The sequence below is a fragment of the Danio aesculapii genome, chromosome 23 (genome assembly GCF_903798145.1).
Source record: "Danio aesculapii chromosome 23, fDanAes4.1, whole genome shotgun sequence".
Lineage (NCBI taxonomy): Eukaryota > Metazoa > Chordata > Actinopteri > Cypriniformes > Danionidae > Danio > Danio aesculapii.
This window is the reverse complement of record NC_079457.1, coordinates 14495907-14515440: the sequence shown is the minus strand read 5'-3', so window position 1 is coordinate 14515440 and position 19534 is coordinate 14495907. Positions and strand designations below refer to the sequence as shown.

Below are 19534 nucleotides of genomic sequence, written 5' to 3'. Positions count from 1 at the left end.
GGCTCTCTATACACTCTCAGAAATAAAGGTACGCAAGCTGTCACTGGGGTGGTACCGTTTCAAAAGGTACACATTTGTACTTGAAGGGTCTTTATTGATACCTCAAAAGTATATATTAGTACCTACAAATTTGAAGAGGAACACTTTTGTACTTTTAATGTACTAAACTGTACCCTTGAGGTATTAATGTGGACCTTTTAAGTACAAATTTGTACTTTTTGTAAATGTACCACCCCAGTGACAGCTCGCTTTATTTCTGAGAGATTGATTTTATTTGATTTAATATTTTTGCATTGCATGAGGAAAACATGTTTTTATGGATGCCACTGTCCATTATGGATGTGACAGATGTGAAATTGCCACTTGTGTGATTTGGTAAATCAAATATAATAGTTTCAAAAAATTAACGGATATGTTTTTGAGTATTTCTAAAGCACTGTAAAATATTTGATTACACATAAAACTTAGAAACGGCTTCTGCATATTTTGGTGAAAACCTAATTCTTTTTCATGGCAAGGTTGGCATTTGCATGGAACTGCTCATATTATTATTCATAAATTGCTTCCTTGTCCTCATTTGTAAGTCGCTTTGGATAAAAGCGTCTGCTAAATGACTAAATGTAAATGTAAATGTATTGATATATATATATATATATATATATATATATATATATATATATATATATATATATATATATATATATATATATATATATATATATATATATAATGTCAAAACAAACTTTTATATTGGATACAATTAATCTTTGCCCAGCTCTAATATTTTGAAAACGTTTTAGTGCAATTTGATTTTTAAGTTTATCTCTCATTTACATAAAGACCTATAAACAATTTTTGATTATTATATTGTTGTTTAGAGCATATAATAACAAAAAAGGTGACATTTTAAGACGTTTATGTTTTAACTGCATCTTGGTGGAATAACCCTGATTTTCAGTCTCAACAAATTCAAATACGGTAAGAACTGCTGCATTTCTCTGGATTATTTTATTTTGGAAATTTAGAAGAAATGTTACCTGACCGATGGCTCAGTGGTTAGCACTCTCACCTCACAGCAAGAAGGTCGCTGATGGGACTCCCAGCTGGGTCAGTTGGCGTGGGTTTACTTTGGGTGCTCCGGTTTCCCCCACAGTCCAAAGACATGCACTATGGGTGAATTAAATAAACTAAAATTATGTGCAGTGTATGAGTGTGAATGGATGTTTCCCAGTACTGGGTTGCAGCTGGAAAGCCATCCGCTGTGTAAAATATATGCTGGATAAAAATTGGTAGTTTTACTCAAACCCTTAATAAAGCCTCCAATAAATCTCTAAATCTTTTTCATTGCTATGTATATATACACCCTCCTTTGCTTCCATGAATAGTTTGTAATATTGTGATTCTCATTGCAGTTGGTTGGTTCTTGGATTATGTTTTAACAAAGACTTGTTTTCTTTAATTCCACATGGGTTGAAAGTAGGCGGGCACTAATGCTCTGTTTTGTAACTGGACTTTTGACTCAAAGCCCTATAATTTCAGATATACTACATGATTGCCTCTATGCCAGATGCTCTCTGTGATATCTTCCATACATGATGCAAATCCAACAATTTTACACACAAATACGCATAATGTAATATATTAGAGAACTTTCCTCAACTCCTCATTGCGTTTGTTTTTATAGCACGAAGTTGTGCTCACGGACACTTTCATTTTCGACATAATGCGAGTCATGAGTTTCTCTTTAACAGGGAGTGGCGTCGAATAAATGACGCGTGCGTGACGTAGCTCCTCCCCAACACAAATATACTCAAAGGGTAGCCCGACGAAAACAAGGAAGTAACGAGTATAAAGACGAGGAACTTTGAGCAAACCTTATATTTATTGTCATATAATCGCAGAATTCGGTCTGTTTGTATTCTCGTCCCCTAGAATATTTTATCTGCCGTGAACAACAATGAACAACAAAGGTAAATACGCAATTATCTCCGCTATTCTCTGCTATTTTGCTTAGCCGCTTCCTAGCAACTACCAATGGAGTTAGCCAGCATATTTGACTTACATAAACGACTTTACGCGCTGAGCTGTTGCGGGCTGTAGGCCAAAAACATCTGACATCGACTGCCGCATGACGGAGAGTGTAATTTTTGACGGGGCGATGTGTTATTTTAGCGGGCCTGGTTGTGTTTTGTATGAAAAACAGGTGAAGGGTGACTAGCTTGGCTGCTACAGCGCGATGACGTGATTGGAAAGGTGACCTCATTAAGCGAGCAAGACGTTCACAGCGTCCGTTTTATAAGTTCATTAATCTAATTTAGATGTGTTACTTGAGTATATCGTGAAGTATTTGCTCAAGAGCGGATTTTTTTTCTTTGAAAAATTAGCTGTCGGTTAAGACTGGTATTGCGTTTTATTTTTCTATTGTCGGTACCATTTTGGATGTAGTTTTTGTTGTCTTGCTTAACCTCTTATTAGTTTTATTTTTTATATATGCAATGTATAGTAATATTTTTTTTAATATTGTCAATCTTCTTATTATTAACAGTATATTAATTTATTTGTATTGATTTATTAAACAATATCTTAAGACCATCTTTTAGTCTTCATTTAGTATCTTTAGGATATTTGTATTTTTTTAATTAATATTTTAAATTAGTTTTAATATTTCCTTATTAAGGTGAAGTTTCAGTCATTTTGTTTACACACACACACACACATATATATATATATATATATATATATATATATATATATATATTTTTTTTTTTTTTTTTATATATTTATTATTTTTATGAATATATATATATATAGTAAGCAAACAATTCTTTATTAGTGAAATTTAGTTTTATTATTTATATACGCAATTTAAAGTAATATTTATTTAAATATTGTCAATTTTCTTATTAATAGTATATTAATGTTTTTTTTATTTATTTAATAAACAATATCTTAAGACTATCTATAAGTGTTCATTTAGAATCTTTAAGATCTTTGTAGTTTATAGTTTAAATTAGTTTTAATATTTGTTTTAGTAATTTTTTTACACTCATAAATCTCTATCTATCTATCTATCTATCTATCTAATATCTATCCAATAATAATCTATTATTAATAATATATATAGTAAGAAAACAAGGATATATCTATCTCTATCTATATAATTAATATCACTTATATATATATATATATATATATATATATATATATATATATATATATATATATATATATATATATGTATGTATGTTTTCTTACTAAATAATCTAAAATAATAATATCTAAATAACATCTAAATAATATTAATAAATATATTGTAAGTGAACAATTATCTATCTATAAATTATCTAAATTGTCTAAATTGTCTAAAATAATAATAATTACAATATATTGTTAATATAAATAGTCAGAAAATAATATAGTAGTGTATGAATGATTCAATGATGTCTGTATTATGTATGTCTGTATTAATATGTATATGAATTAGGTCTGTGCAATTAATCGAAATCGAATCGCAATTTGAAACGTTGTGATTAGTTAATCGCAAGAGGCTGCAATATAAAATATATATGTAAACAAAAATAACAAACATCTTCAAAAACAGTCCGCTATGCTTCAGAAAATTAAACATGCTAGACTTTCTTCAATTGTGTCATGAGGCATTGCAGACATGGTATCGGTTGTCGTGAACTATGCCGCATTACATGAGAATAAACAATTGAATCATGTGTCACGACGTCCGTTTGTTGTTTTCGACTCCCCACACCACCCTACGTAAAGGAAATCGTGCGGAAATCGTGTGATCTGACCGGGGCTTTATAACTAGCCAATTGAGTGAGCACACTTTCGTTCTGCCCAATAAGAATTGCACAACTGATCTACGCCCACAATAAAAAACAAACAAACAGGAAAGCGCTGACAAGTGGGGTTATAGCGTCTGCTGCTTCAGAAGCATTGATAAACTAATTAATATCAAAGAAAAACAGCATTTGTGATATGGCAATATTTTAAGTCATATTTTACGGCGCCAGTGGTGGAGTGGTTAGTGCGTCGACACATGCACTCCGGTGCTTACGGCAACCCGGGTTCAATTCCGCCTCATGGTCCAATGCCGATCCTTCCCCTCTCTCTGTTCCACATGCTTTCCTGTCAATACTCTCTACTGTCCTATTAAGTAAAAAAAAAAAAAAACGAACAAATTATTATTAAAAAAAAAAAAAAGGGTCATTTTTAAGAGCTATCGCAGAATTGTTTCCGCGGCTTACAGATTATTGAGCCGAAGCTTGAATTCAATTAAATTAGGTTGAAGCTTGAATTAAGTCGTAAATCCAAATCGCAACATCTCTCTCTCAAAAAATAAATAAATAAATAAATCACAATTAGATATTTTTCCCAAATCGCACAGCCCTAATATGAAAATGTTTATAAATTTTATAATTCTAGTTATTTTACTAAATGAATTTTTTTTTTTGGCAACTAGCTCTAGCTCTTTATTTCCTTTCGCTTAACAATAATTTTTTGTATGAAAAATAATTTGTGATTATACTTTTAATTTATCGACAATAATTCCTTAATTCTCATGATAGAACAAGCTCTAGCACACTCCTTTTGGTTAATATTTTTTAGTACATGACCTTCTTGTTGCTGGACAGAATCTACAGTAAGTCAACTTAAGAATTTGTTGCAATATTAATTTTCTCTGCTTGCTTGGTATCCATGCAGGTTCATATCCACAACAAGCTGTTTACCCTCAGCAGAGCACAGCACCCGTTTACCCGCCTGCTATGCAAGTCCCTGCTCAGGTGTCTCAGTATCCAGATGCCCCTCCTCCATACTCCGAGGTTACCACTACTAACTCTCTCTCTCTCACTGTCTTTGCTTATGTAAATGAGTTGCAGTAGGAAAGGCTTCATAGAACTCTTCATAGTCTCATTATAATCAAGTGTTAATTTAGAAGCATTTTTTAAGGATTCAGTGTCTTCTTTTAATGAAGTGTCCTGGCTTTTATATGAATATGCATCATTTTTTGAAATTGGATTTGATGAATTATCTTCTGTGATGTAAGAGCTGCCACTTAGAAGGACAAGGGCAGATTTAGCGAAGAATTAGTCAATGCCAAATTCCCAGAGGTATGAGATATTTAAGACAGTTATAACAAATAAAAAGGGGCAAGTCAATACAGTAATTTTATTATGAGTTGTTTAAAAACCTTAATTATAAACTGCAGTGATAAAATAACATTTTATTGTAAAACAAATTGCAATAAATACTTTATCTGCATTCTAAAATGGCTTTAAGCACATTTTATTTTAATTATTCTGTTTATCAGTTCGGTTGCATGTTACAGTATCATATTATTTAACTAATATTACATTTAGTCATTTAGCAGACGCTTTTGTCCAAAGCAACTTACAATTTACTTAATATTAACAGGTGTTAGCAAAATAATTCTTTCTTAAGTCTTTTTTATGTTATTTTGTAATGTAAAATGTTTGTGTTAGTTCACAGTACAGAGTGGGATACATTGAAAAATAATCAATTGTATAAAACCTGAAATCTTAAACAGAGAATTAAGACGTTTTAAGATTAGATTTGATCAGGTGATTTTTACCAGATGTCGTATTGGACATACAAGAACATACATACACATTTTACTGTACTGTCCTGCTTTTAATGATTCCAGAAGACTTTTTTTTATGAAATGAACTCTCTTAAGGACATTTTTAACAAAGTGACACCAGGAAATATGTAAAAAAAAAATGCATCATGTATTAGCGCTAAAAATCTTATTTAATGTATGTAGTCGTTTGTTGATTTGTTGATCGTTTTTTTTTTTATATATTTTTTTATTGTATATTTATTATTGAAATGTTCTTGCCATGAAAATAGACTTGGTTGCTGACATGCCATTAAATAAAAATTACATTACAGTTCACAGTACATTAGTGATGTATAACATCAAGAGGTATGAATTACTCTTAAATGTAAATGAGTAAATATGGGTATACTTTGAGGGATTGAGACATCTTATTTAGGCATCTTTATTTTTCAGGTAATTTTTAATCAAGTGACACCTAGGCATGGGTCGGTATAAGATTCTGACGGTATGATAACCGTGGATAAAAATATCACAGTTTTACGGTAATACGGTATTGTGATTACTGCTTTAAAATATATTCTTTTTTAAATGTCTGAGTAAAAAACAAAAACTTGTTTCCCCTTTGAACACAATATATGTTATTTTAAGAAACACTTAAAATATTTTGGAGCATGATGATGATTGACCTCTGCTGTCTTCAATTGTTTGAAAATCACAGATTTTTTTAATCCATTTTTAAAATGGTATCGTTGGATATCTTTTCTGCTGGAGAAATGTAAAAAAAAAATAAATCCTACATAAACCTTAGGAACAGTATAGCAAAACATTTTGACTGTTTTAAAACCTTGACTGTTTCAAACTGTGGTATACATTGACAACGGTTATCGTCCCATGCCTACACTTAAAAAATGACTTTTGCTGCTTGTTTAAACTACTTATTTAAAATGAGCTTAATCAATACAATTCTTGAGTTTTTTGGGGGGGGACAACTTAAGTTTTATGTTTAATCCACTTAAATTTGTAAAAACAATTAAGTTAACTTAATCAATTTGTGTTGGGGCAACATGAAGGAATTGTGTGGAACCCAGCATTTTTTACAGTGTAGTGACACCAGATCTTTAATAGTTTTTTTTATTTCTATAATTTAGATATTCCTAGAAATGAATAGTCAGGGCAGGCACGAAGTTCTAAGCCAGGGGTGCCCAAACACCCCTTTCTTATAAAGGGACAAAAAAAACCTTGACTGAGGGCTGTGGGTCGAAGTTAAATATACCAAATCGTATTACATTACATTCACCATGGGTAATTTCCTAATTTATTTGCTAGTATTTAAAAATAACAAGAAAACGTTGCTTAACATATTAATTAATGATGCAGTTTAAGACTTAATGTTTTATAATGAACTTATTATAGTAAAAACATAACCAATTCCATTTATAACACAATGGAGTTCAATGATGGAGACACTAGCTGAGCTGCTCCTGCCTTTGCCTTGATTTGCTCGCCGATGTCTTGTGCATTGTCCTCTATCTGTCAAGTGACAGTATTTACATTTTTAAAGTCTGATTCATTTACAACATTTAAATTAAACATTTAATTTTAGTTGCCTTTTTTGTAGCTCCTCAATTAAACAAAGAAACAAAGGCGTTCACCCCAATCAATTCAACTCTCCATCATTCTCCCTTTCATTTCAGATGGGATGGTGAGCCAAACCAAAGGTTACCATGGGCCACCTTTGGCCCTACTTTGGGCACCTCTGCTCTAAACAATCAAAACTAAGATTAAGAAATGCTATTGTCATTCATTAGTCTAATTAATTAATGAAACCGTTAACAAATGTAAAAAAAAAAACAAATTGAAGCCTTGATGTTAAACGTTAAAATAGTTTTATCTCCTTCCTGCAGGTTTATCAGCCCAGATATATGGCTCCCCCTCCAGCCCCTGGACAGATGCCCCAGATGACCTCCGCTTACCCTGGTACTCAGATGTACATGCCCATGCATGCCCAGACTGTGCCAATGGGGGCCATGGCTTCTAGTGTCCCAATGGCGTATTATCCGATGGGGCCCGTGTACCCCCCTGGCTCCACTGTCATGGTGGATGGTGGATTTGATGCTGGAGCTCGCTTTGGGCCAGGCACTGGTAGTTCCATTCCGGTGAGTAGATTTCCCCTAAACATGATGTATTTTATCAGCCAAATGGGATATTAGTCAAATTCAGTTTATGTTTGAGAGTCACAATGTTGAGAAAACATTTAGTAATCCAGCCAGTAGTCAGAAGAAAATCAAACTATTTTTTTTTTTAACTCAAGACATGATGAGGTTGTTTATACAAGACGCCGTATCGGACACTCGAGACTCACTCATGAACATTTACTCAAAGGAGAAGTTCCTCCAAAATGTCAATATTGGAACCGAAACCAAAGTGTTAATCATACTTTGGAAATGCCCTATTTTTTATTTTATCAGTCAACAATTTCATCCTTATTTTTTTCTCCACCTAATTACTGTCAAGCTGCTCTCACCATAAAACACATTTTATTAGAATGTGAATGTTTAAGGACAAGGTTTTTATAATGAAAACACTTTGAAGGATGTTTTTAAAAAAGTATCACCATGATGAATTTTAAGTTATTTATAAAATCATATTTACCTTTTAATATACAGTTTTTGTGAATTGTATTTATTTATATATTTGTTTGCGTATCATCTCCTATTGAAATATGAAGTTTTTATGTATATTGACCTTGCTATAAAATAGCCACAAGTTGCTGATGTGGCAATAAATAAATAAAATATGTGGCGAGACTTTAAAAGAAATATTTTAAAATGGGAATCCTTCAAAAATAGCAGAATTTTTATCAAAAGTAAATCTCAAAAGGATTTTTAAAAATTCTTATCTTATGTATTATTTATTGCTGTTGACGTCCTTTTTGTTGTTATTTTTTTATTATTATATAAAAGTGATATTTCTAAAATAAAGCTGATATGAAAAATGAATTCATAACTCTCTCTCAAGATTTTGGATTTTACTTCTAGTCACAGGCACAAGTTTTGAGACGTTTGACAAAGCATGGTGCACAATTTAACATGCCAGCAGTTTTGAAAATGACATTTACACTTAAATTAAATCAAAGAGAGGTTGGATTAAAACATAAACGCTTAACCTTTATAAACCGCTCTATAAAAAAAGTTAAGACACTTTTAAAGTCATTTTTTGGTTATAAGGATTTGCCACAAATAGGTGTATGCAGCGTGACTACAGAAAGTCAATATGAAATATTCCATGTTTTCAGACCTTTAGAGATCATCCTTCATTTATTCTCTTAAGTAAGGAGAGATCTCCACTTAAGTATCATACTTGGAGGGAAAATGCTGTGCTTTATACAATATAAAGCTTGAAGCATCAGAATTGGTACTTGGTATATTATTTTTTTATATTTATCCTTATTACTTAAGGTTTGAAATCATGCAATGTATTATATTGACCTTTCATCAATTTATTATATCAATATGTAAATACGTTGTACAAATATTATTTTTACATATTACATTAATGTTAGCCATATTAATAGTATGATATTATATATATTTTTTTAGATTTCCCACATTTTGAGTCCTATAAAGGAGGGAAACCGTGATATGCATTTCTTGAACTGTCAACCTGTAAGGTGTAAACTGGACATTAATTAGTCTTCATTGAAGTAAATGCTAAATTTATTGACTATTTCTGATGAATGTTTGACAAATGTAGTGTTGAAAAGCCCCTGACAAGATGGAAAAAATCAGCAATTTACTACTATAATTTCATAATAAAATGTAAAGAGAGGGCTATACCAAACGAATTACGGTTTAGTTTGGTACAAAGTGATGTATTCCCCTTTTGTCCCAGAACTCATCATTCAGATTGTTTAAATTTGTAAATTGAAAATTCCCGGTTCAGCTTATTTCAATGTTTCTCAACCACATTCCTGGAGACCCACCAACACTGCTGCATCCCAATTCACATACTTTTACTATGCCCTAAAAGTATGTACTTTTTTGTGAAGGAAAAATATACTTTTGAGTGTGTAACAGAAGAGTATGCAAGCTTTGGGACATGCTACTTCCTTGTTAACAGATCATTATGTTGCTTAGTTTATCCACATATCGTCCAGATTTCTTTCATGTTTAGTTTCCTACCTTATCAGAGAAGCAGCAGCAGGTTAATCTCTCATTTATGACTAGTCTTTCATGCAGAGAAATCTCCTCAGGTCTTTGGATGATTATGCATTCAGACGTTAATGTCCAAACACGTCTTTATATAAGTTCATTATTGTTTTTGTAAATGAAAAATAACACAGAAAATGCAATTTAAAGACTTTCCAGTGGGCTAGATATTAATTAACTATCATACAAACATCTTTAATGAAGCCTCTTTACTTAATGGTTGGTCTTGCGTGTCCATGTTAGTAGTTTATTTACACTTTTCACCCGCGTTTGTAGTTCGAATTCAAGTCCAACAGCAATGTACTTTGGGCAATATCAGCAGTTAGAGTATGGATGCTTCTACACTAAACTTTATTGAAAATAGTAAACCATCCAGTAACCTTTGGCATACTCTTTTCAACATACTATGATTTGGGACATACTAATGCTATTTTCAAATACTATTGAGGACGAATAGTATGCGAATTGGGATGCAGCATGCATGTTTTGGATGTCTCCTTTGTCTGTCACACCCATTATAGGTCTTTCAGTCTCTGCTAATGAGCTGATGATCTGAATTATGTGTGTTTGGTTATGGAGACATGGAAAATGTGCAGAGCTGGTGTTCCTCCAGGAACGTGGTTGAGAAACACTGGCTCTATTTGAAGGTCTTATGACTTTTGCTGATTTCGGTTTACCTTGAAAATGATGTCATATCTTAAAGTATAAGATCTAAAATGGACAATTTTAGAAATGAATGAAAACTGTATTTGCACGACTGAATTTACAGTAGTACTGCTAGATTGATGTGCCAAGCATCCATATTGGATTTTGAAATCAGGGTTTCAGTGAATCCTTCAAGAACTCTTGACTTCTGGGTGTGGGTACTAATGAAATGCACCGTTATAACTTTTCCCCCTGGCATGTATGTGACTGAATTGTATATAAAATGTCCATCTTTTTCTCTCTTTTCAAGCCTCCACCTCCCGGACACCTGCCTAACGCGGCTCAGATGGCGGCCATGCAGGGTGCAAATGTCATGATGACACAGCGCAAGGGCAACTTTTTCATGGGTGGCTCCAGCGGTGGTTACACCATCTGGTAACAGTGAACACCCCTCTGGGCCTGGACCGAAGCCCTCCTTCCTTCCTCCCCACCCCCTGGTTCCCTTTACCTGTTCTCCCACCCCCCCTGCCTCCTTTGGGGCTGCTTGGCTAAGCCACAATACTGATTTAATCTAATGGAATGTAATATTTTAGAGCCCCTTACTCGAGGTACAATGCGCCACTGTTGATATGATTGTGTAATAATGCAATTATATAATGTGTAATGCGTATTCACAATTAAAAAAGCGCATGATAATTGTAGGTTTGCTTATACGTGTCGTTTAATTATTGGTTATAGAGGGAAGACGACTTTTAAGGTGAAAACCAGGTCATTTTTACCTTTAGCGGAACTGGCATACCTCTTGCAGCTTCATTTTTGTTTTACAGTACTACTTTTGTTTGGGTTTTAGAGCCAGAGATCATGCCAAGAAAACTGCCCGGTCAGTTTGATCATCTGTGTAATGTAGCTATGCACTCAAACCTTTCTCTTTGAATAGTACGCTTAACCATGCTCATTCATATCATTATTGCGATTTCGCCAGATATGTCAAATGCGAATTTAAGCCGTCTAAATCAAAGAGAAAGATGTGTTTACAAACTGAAACAACAACAACAGTGGTGTATTGTACCTTTGGGCAAGCTTATATAAATGTTATCAGGTGCCAAAATCGCACCATTATTTAAAAGCTAAGGAATTTAAATATGAATGAACCTAAATGCAGTACAAGAGAGTGCGAACAAGATCAACAAAACCGGTTCAGAAAAGTTGGATTTTTTTTTGTGGTTTCTTCAATATTTTCCCTCCTTTGTCGGATACCCAGAGCTGTACATACAGCAGTTTCACTTAGTTCAGCGTGTGTTCCAGCTCTACGTGCTTCTTCACGGATTTTGGCTTTTTTTTTTTTTTTGGCTAAATAAGGTTGTTTACAGAGGTCAGGGCTTATAATCAAGAGACTTTTTATTATTTTCAGTATTTTGGCACATCAAGCATTACTATTATGTTTTTTTTCATTGTGGGGAAGCTGCTTGTACCAAAGATCTGGACTAGAATGCACTAAAAGCTTTTTTTGCTTTTTGTACATCTTCTGTCATATTACATCTGCACACAGATTCATCCTGAAATAATTCAACATATCATATTTAGGCGACGGCTTTGCGAGGGTCCGGGCAGAGCACACCACTGCTGTGACTGCATATGGTAGGGTGTGTTTAAAAAAAAAAAAAGAAAAGATTAAAAAAAAAAATGTTTCTTGGTTGCATCTTGATGTTTCTGCATGCACTTTTTAGTAGTTTTGTTCTTAATAAAGAGTTTTCATTGTTAAGTTTTTTTTTTTTTTAGAAGTACTACACAATTAATTTATGTGCACTGTCAACAGGTTCTGAAATGTTTCTTTTTGTACATATGCTTTTAAATACAAATAGGACGTGGGTTCAACTTGCTGCGTTGATGTTTCTCAAAAGCAGCGCTTGGTAGTAGTACGTGGTAGCATAAATGTTTTGCGGAGAAATTGTGCTGTTGATTTGTACGTGTTTCACAAGGGATTAAAGATTTCTTCTCTCATTCGTAATGTGATTTTGCAAAAATAACCAACATTAGAAAGAAACCTCACAGAATGCACCGAGTTCCACCAGCAGTTGTCTCCACTAAATTATGCTCATTGAATTTATTTCATCTAAAACAGGGGTGCCCAAACTCGGTCCTGGAGGGCCAGTATCCTGCATATTTTAGTTCCAACCCCAATTAAACACACCCAAACCAGCTAATCAAGCATTTTCTATTTATACAAAAACTTCCAGGCAGGTGTGTTGAAGGATGTTAAACTATGCAGGACACTGGCCCTCCAGGACCAAGTTAGAGCACTCCTGATCTAGAACAATGGTCTCAAACTCAATTCCTGGAGAGCCGCAACTCTGCATAGTTTAGCTTTAACCATCTCCAAAGCACACCTGCTTAATAGTCTCTAGTAGTTTTGATCCTCTTGATTAGTTGGATCTGCAGTGTTTAGGGTTGGAGCAAAACTGTGCAGAGCTGCAATCCTCCAGGAATCAACCTAAGATCTAGAACTGTGTTTCTCAACCATGTTCCTGGGGGATCACTAGATCTGCACATTTCCATGCCTCCTTAACCAAACACACCTGAATCAGATCAGCAGCACATTAGCAGAGACTGAAAGACCTGCAATGGGTGAGACATCCAAAACATGCAGTGTTGATGATCCTCCAGGAACATGGTTGAGAAACACTGATCTAGAAAGCAGCTTTTATACTACTACGCATAAGTTAGTAGCGGTTAGTTGTATTAGACATGACGGTAATCTAAAATGCTGCTTATTTTGCTCACACAAGCTTATTTTGCGTACACATTGTTTTCTGACTGAATTCAAAAAATAGGGGATCATTTTTAGGCTTTATCTTATTTAAGTGCATCACTGGGTATCCGACACTGTAGTTCTAAAGGTTTTGCCCATCTGTAATGAAAGGAAAACCTTTTTTGGACGATTTTTACAAACACGCCACGTATGCAGGCATTGCCTTAGCATCATTCATATTTTCTGTTCTTGTAGGTTTTTAGTATAAAACTTCTGAGCTGATAATGCATTTATTTCTAGCCTGGCATTCCTTTTTCTAACTCCATTTCATTTTTACTTTGCTTTAACAACAACATAAGGCAAAAAAAAAAGATGAATACGAGGGCAAAGCCTTCAGAACCTAATATCCATTTCAATATTAGCGCAGCATTTTTATCATGGCATGTGCCACCATGTGTTTGTGTATGCAATGTAGCGGATACACTGCTTATCTTGAGCCTCAATACCATGACAGTCACAGATGGTATACGTCTTTGTGGGCACTACAGTTCAGGGAACCCTTTTCATTTTTTTTTTCTATATATATATAAATATATAATCAAAAAAATTGTGATGGGTTATAATGGATGCATACTGCAGCATCAAGGAACCAAGGTCCTTCCTAGTTTGCTACATGACAACATGATCTCCAATGAAAAAATGTGGTGCACTTAACTTTTTTTATACTAAACCTTAAGTATAAAACAAAATTTAGAATAAAAGCTATTTTGAATTTTGAACATCTGTGTTGAGTTCATGTTTTGCATTTTTGTCTTGTGTCCAAATGGAAGTGAATCCTTTAACCGCAGTAAAAAAAAAAGATAATTGGACTCAGAATCCGATATAAATTATATTCATTTTCATAACAAGGAACATAATATTGTAACCATGCACAAGAATACATCATATATGCATTTGAAATTATGATCAGCCTGTTTGTTTGTTTGACAAATATTGAGAGCTAATTATATTTGGCACCATGTAACAAAATAATAATAATAAAAAGTTTAATTTAAAAAGTTTTAAGGCACTCTAACAGTGGATTCTCCAACTTCTTACAATCTAAAATGTTGCGATTAATATATTATCTTTAAAAAAATCCAGACTAAATGATGATCGGGAAAAATGCATGAAAAAATGCCACATGACTGCATAAAAACTAATTAAATGTACAGTGCCTGCAATGTTTGGTATTTCTGAACTCACTATAACTGATAATAATTCTAATGTATATGACCTTACTATTTTTGCTGAAGTAGTACTTGTACTGCTTGTAGTGGACTAGAAACTATACAGACTGACGGAGAAAAAAAAAAGAGATTGTCCCAGTAACTTTACCATACCAAAACTGATGCTGAGCTTATTGACGTCATGAATAAACGCCTCCTTTTACATCTGGCTCATCCTTCTAACATAAAACTCTTACGGTATCCCTTCAACTAAACATTCATCCATAAAGCACAGACTAGTGGTTTACACCCCAAACGCCTTGCATATAAACCTCTCTACATGGACTTATTCAGATGTCTGCAGCAGTCCATGCGTATCGATCATTGGTTAAATCCCTCCTGACGCTGAAGCATTCAGATGAAGTATTCCTTCTTGTTTTCCGTGACGGTGTCATTGTAGACCTGGTCTGGGTCCACTCCTGGAGCGGGTTCACCTGCAGTTCGGTAAACCCCCTTACTGTGACACAGGTATCGGTATAGAAGGATCCCACAGATGACAAGGGTCAGCAGGATCAGGGCGATGACCACTAAAAGAAACAAATTAAAAGCAATTCATATTAAATTAACCAAATATTTTTCAACAGTTTTGATCTAATATGTAGCCTCATCATGACACCTGCTGGCGAACACAGTGTACTATACCCTGCAAATCTGATGCCATCCCTATTAAAGCTTTCTTGGAATGTGCAATGCAATAACTCACTGGCCACTTTATTAGGTTAGTTGTGGATTCAAGAAGGTGCTGGAAACATTCCTGAGAGCATCACACTGCAGCTGCAGATTGAATGTGATGATGTGAATCTCCCACTACAGAGCATATCCTAAAGCTGCTCTATTGGACTGAGGATTTGGTGATTTAGGAGGCCATTTGAGTTAAAGTGGACCCCTGTCATGTTCAAGCAATCTGCGGACTGTACCATGAAGCTGGATTAGCTGACTTGCCAGTTTTTAGTTTGCACCGATCCTGGGTTTTGGGTAACATAAATGCATATTAAGTTTAAAAATTGCTCTTTGTACCAAACATGTTCCCGGATGCACACCAACAGTACATAATTTGGATGTCTCCCTTATCTGACCCATTCATTTCAGGTTTTGGAGCCTCTTCTAATGATCTGATGAGTTAATTTAGGTTGTTGATTAGGAAGAGGTTGACAATCTGTACTGTTTGTGTGCCTTTAGGAACAGGGTTGGGAAACATTTCCTTATGCTTCATGGCTAGCCTGCTCTGGCTCCAACCAATCAACTGTGAGCGAAGTGACATCTCTGACACGATAAAACACTCTCAAGTGCACAGTTTTGGCTTTCTCTACTCAAAACTAACCCACCAATAACGTTTGTTTTTAATGGATGTCAAATAGACATTATTTGAGATCTATTAAGATTCAAATCTATTGTTTGACATCTTTAGACAAATATTTGACATTGATTAATAGATGTCTAAACATAGCATGGCTGAAAATTCAATAGATGATCGACTAGTCATCAAATACACACATTAGACAGACATCTCATATGTTTAGTCATTCATTGTATGTTTATTTTTGGGCTATTCTTGGATATCTAATATGCCTAGCAGAACATTGAAAAAACAAGATTGAGAACTGCTGGTCTTTTGACCACCTCTAGAGTTGCTGGAATAAGATTAGCTGCCTATATACACTAACCGGCCACTTTTTTAGATACACCTGTTTAACTGCTTGTTAATGCAAAATTCTAATCAGCCAATCACATGGCAGCAACTGAATACATTAAGGCATGTAGACATTGTCAAGATGATCTGCTGCAGTTTAAAGCGAGCATCAGAATGGGGAAGAAAGGTGATTTAAGTGACTTTGAATGTGGCATGGTTTTTGGTGCCAGACGGGCTGGTCTGAGTATTTCAGAAACTGCTGATCTACTGGGATTTTCCACGCACAACCATCTCTAGGGTTTACAGAGAATGGTCTGACAAAGAGAAAATATCCAGTGAGCGGCAGTTCTGTGGGCACAAATGCCTTGTTGATGCCAGAGGTCAGAGGAGAATGGCCAGACTGGTTCCAGCTGATAGAAAGGCAACAGTAACTCAAATAACCGCTCGTTACAACCGAGGTATGCAGAAGAGCATCTCTGAATGCATAACTCATCAAACCTTGAGGCAGATGGGCTATAGAAGCAGTAAACCACACCTGGTGCCACTCCAATCAACTAAGCACAGAAAACTGATACTACATCTGTTCTCACTGTACTCAAATGGTCTCCACGGTCACAAGATTTAAATCCAATAGAGCACCTTTGGGTTGTGGTGGAACGAGAGTTTTGCATTATGGATGTGCAGCCGCCAAATCTGCAGCAACTGCATGATGCTATCATGTCAACATGGACCAAAACCTCTGAAGTACCTTGTTGAATCTATGCCATGAAGGACTAAGGCAGTTCTGAAGGCAAAAGGGGTAGTACTAGTAAGGTGTACCTAATAAAGTGGCCGGTGAATATGTGTATATTACCAAGTTGAGCAGGTGTTCCTAATAAAGAGGCCAGGGAGTATAGCTGCACTCACACAATCTTGAAACTACTGTAATTATAAGATTACAACCAGCACAAACCATTCACGTCCTCTTACAACTCATAATTTGTGAACTCTGAAGGCAATGACCTATCATCTGACCTTCAATATGTATACAGAATTCCAAGTCTGAAGATGTAAACAAAACACTAAATTCCTCAATCCTGAAATTGAGCCAATTACAAAACAACATAAACATAGCTCATTTAATATAATGCCTAGTTATTAAGACACTTTAGTGGCTTCAGTCTAAAACCACGATACCATGCACTGACATGTCTTACATAAAAAAAAAAAAACAGACTAATACCCTGGAAGTCAATTACCTCCTATGACGGTCATGTCTGTTTGTGGTGGAGCTGCAGTTGTTCCTGCTGTAACGCCCGTCCCTGTAGCACAAAATAAAAACACTTGAAGATGACACACAAAACCTGTATGTCAAGATTACAGGCAATAAAAATATGTGGAATTACAACCATTTCCAGCTGGAGAAGAGTATTGTTGAAGAGTAACCAGATTAGTAGAAATGCATGTTAGGCATTAACTGCATGTACATTTTAATAATGGCTTCAGTCTGGCTTCCAATGACACATTTCTAGACCACACTATCGTTTAAGATAGCATACATATATGAAAAAAAAGTGTTGGTGCCAAGATCGTGTTTCATTGTGTTTGCATTGATTATTTGATATGAGCCACACACCCTAAAAGCCTGTAAGGTAAACTTTTTAAAAGAGGTTAATGTTTATAATGGATGAAAATGTGCACGACTTACCAATCGACGCAGTGCTAGTCACAGGGAAAGTCATACTTGCGTTGAAATGAACACCTATATGAAGCAAAGTAAACACGATTTACTCATTTCGGCAATAAAATGTGTAGCAGCTGTGGGTTTTTACAAATTTGTCCTTTGTGAAATTGACACAATGTCTTCCTGAGTAAACTTCTGCTTAAACATTAACTATTAAATGTGAACAACCTTCACTGGTGAAGCACACATATCGTGTGTACAGTTATATTCACACTGAGGCCTACTAATACTGGGTGTATAAATGGGTAGGGGGGCAAAAGCAAGTGCATGACTACACTCACCGGCCACCTTATTAGGTACACCTAACTAGTACCGGTTTGGACCCCCTATTGCCTTTAGAACTGCCTTAATTATTTGTGGCAAAGATTCAACGAGGTACTGGAAATATTCCTCAGAGATTTTGGTCCATACTGACATTATAGCATCACACAGTTGCTGCAGATTTGTTGGCTGCACATCCATGATACAAATCTCCTATTCCACCACATTCCAACTGTGCTCTATTGGATTGAGTTCTGGTGACTGTGGAGGCCATTTGAGTAAAGTGACCTCATTGTCATGTTCAAGAAACCAGTCTGAGATGATTCACGCTTTATGACATGGCATGTAATCCTGCTGGAAGTAGCCATTAGAAGATGGGTACACTGTGGTCATAAAAGGATGGACATGGTCACCAACAACACTCAGGTAGACTGTGGCGTTGACACTAGGCTCAATTGGTACTAACGGGCCCAAAGTGTACCAAAAAAAGTATCCCCAACACCATTACACCACCACGACCAGCCTGAACCGTTGATACAAGGCAGGATGGATCCATGCTTTCATGTTGTTGATGCCAAATTCTGACCCTACCATCCGAATGGCGCAGCAGAAATCGAGACTCATCAGACCAGGCAACCTTTTTCCAATCTTCTATTGTCCAATTTTGGTGAGCCTCAGTTTCCTGTTCTGAGTTGACAAGAGTGCCACCTGTAGTGGTCTTCTGCTGCCTCTTCCGCCTCAAGATTGGACATGATGTGCTTTTAGAGATGCTCTTTATTTTTTGAGTTACTGTTGCCTTTCTATCAGCTCAAACCAGTCTGGCCATTCTTCTCTGACCTCTGGCATCAACAAGGCATTTGCGCCCACAGAACTGCCGCTCACTGGATATTTTCTCTTTGTCAGACCATTCTCTGTAAACCCTAGAGATGGTTGTGCGTGGAAAATGCCAGTAGACCAGCAGTTTCTGAAATACTCAGACCAGCCCGTCTGGCACCAACAACCATGCCATGTTCAAAGTCACTTAAATCGCCTTTCGTCCCCATACTGATGCTCGCTTTGAAATGCAGCAGATCATCTTGACCATGCCTTCATGCCTAAATGCATTGAGTTGCTGCCATATAACTGGATGATTAGAATTTAGCATTAACAAGCAGTTGGACAGGTGTCTAATAAAGTGGCCGGTGAGTGTATGAATTACAAGTATTATTCTATGAAGTGGGTACCTTCGTAATATTTTTCCAAACATTCAATAAGATACCTTGTACAGTTATAGTATTAACAAATTGCACTGCGCCATGTTCAGATAAATGGACTGTTAACCCAAAAACGAAAGTTTACTCACTATTATTGAGGTAAAGATGCTCTTATATTTGCACATTCCGAGTTTCTTCTTAATAAAAACATTTCATAAAGTACTATTTGCCCATTCTAAATAGGGAAATCATATTAGCAGC

At 35.3% G+C, this 19534-nt stretch overlaps 1 protein-coding gene across 1 annotated transcript; it reads left to right on the top strand.

Annotated features, from left to right (window-relative positions):
* Positions 1-1792: 1792 nt before the first annotated feature.
* dazap2 (DAZ associated protein 2) lies at positions 1793-13977 on the top strand. The gene is made up of 4 exons (XM_056448688.1): positions 1793-1970; positions 4720-4838; positions 7501-7752; positions 10760-13977. Exons 1-4 carry the CDS (start codon positions 1958-1960, stop codon positions 10886-10888), a joined length of 513 nt encoding a protein of 170 aa, XP_056304663.1. The 5' UTR covers positions 1793-1957; the 3' UTR covers positions 10889-13977.
* Positions 13978-19534: the final 5557 nt, after the last annotated feature.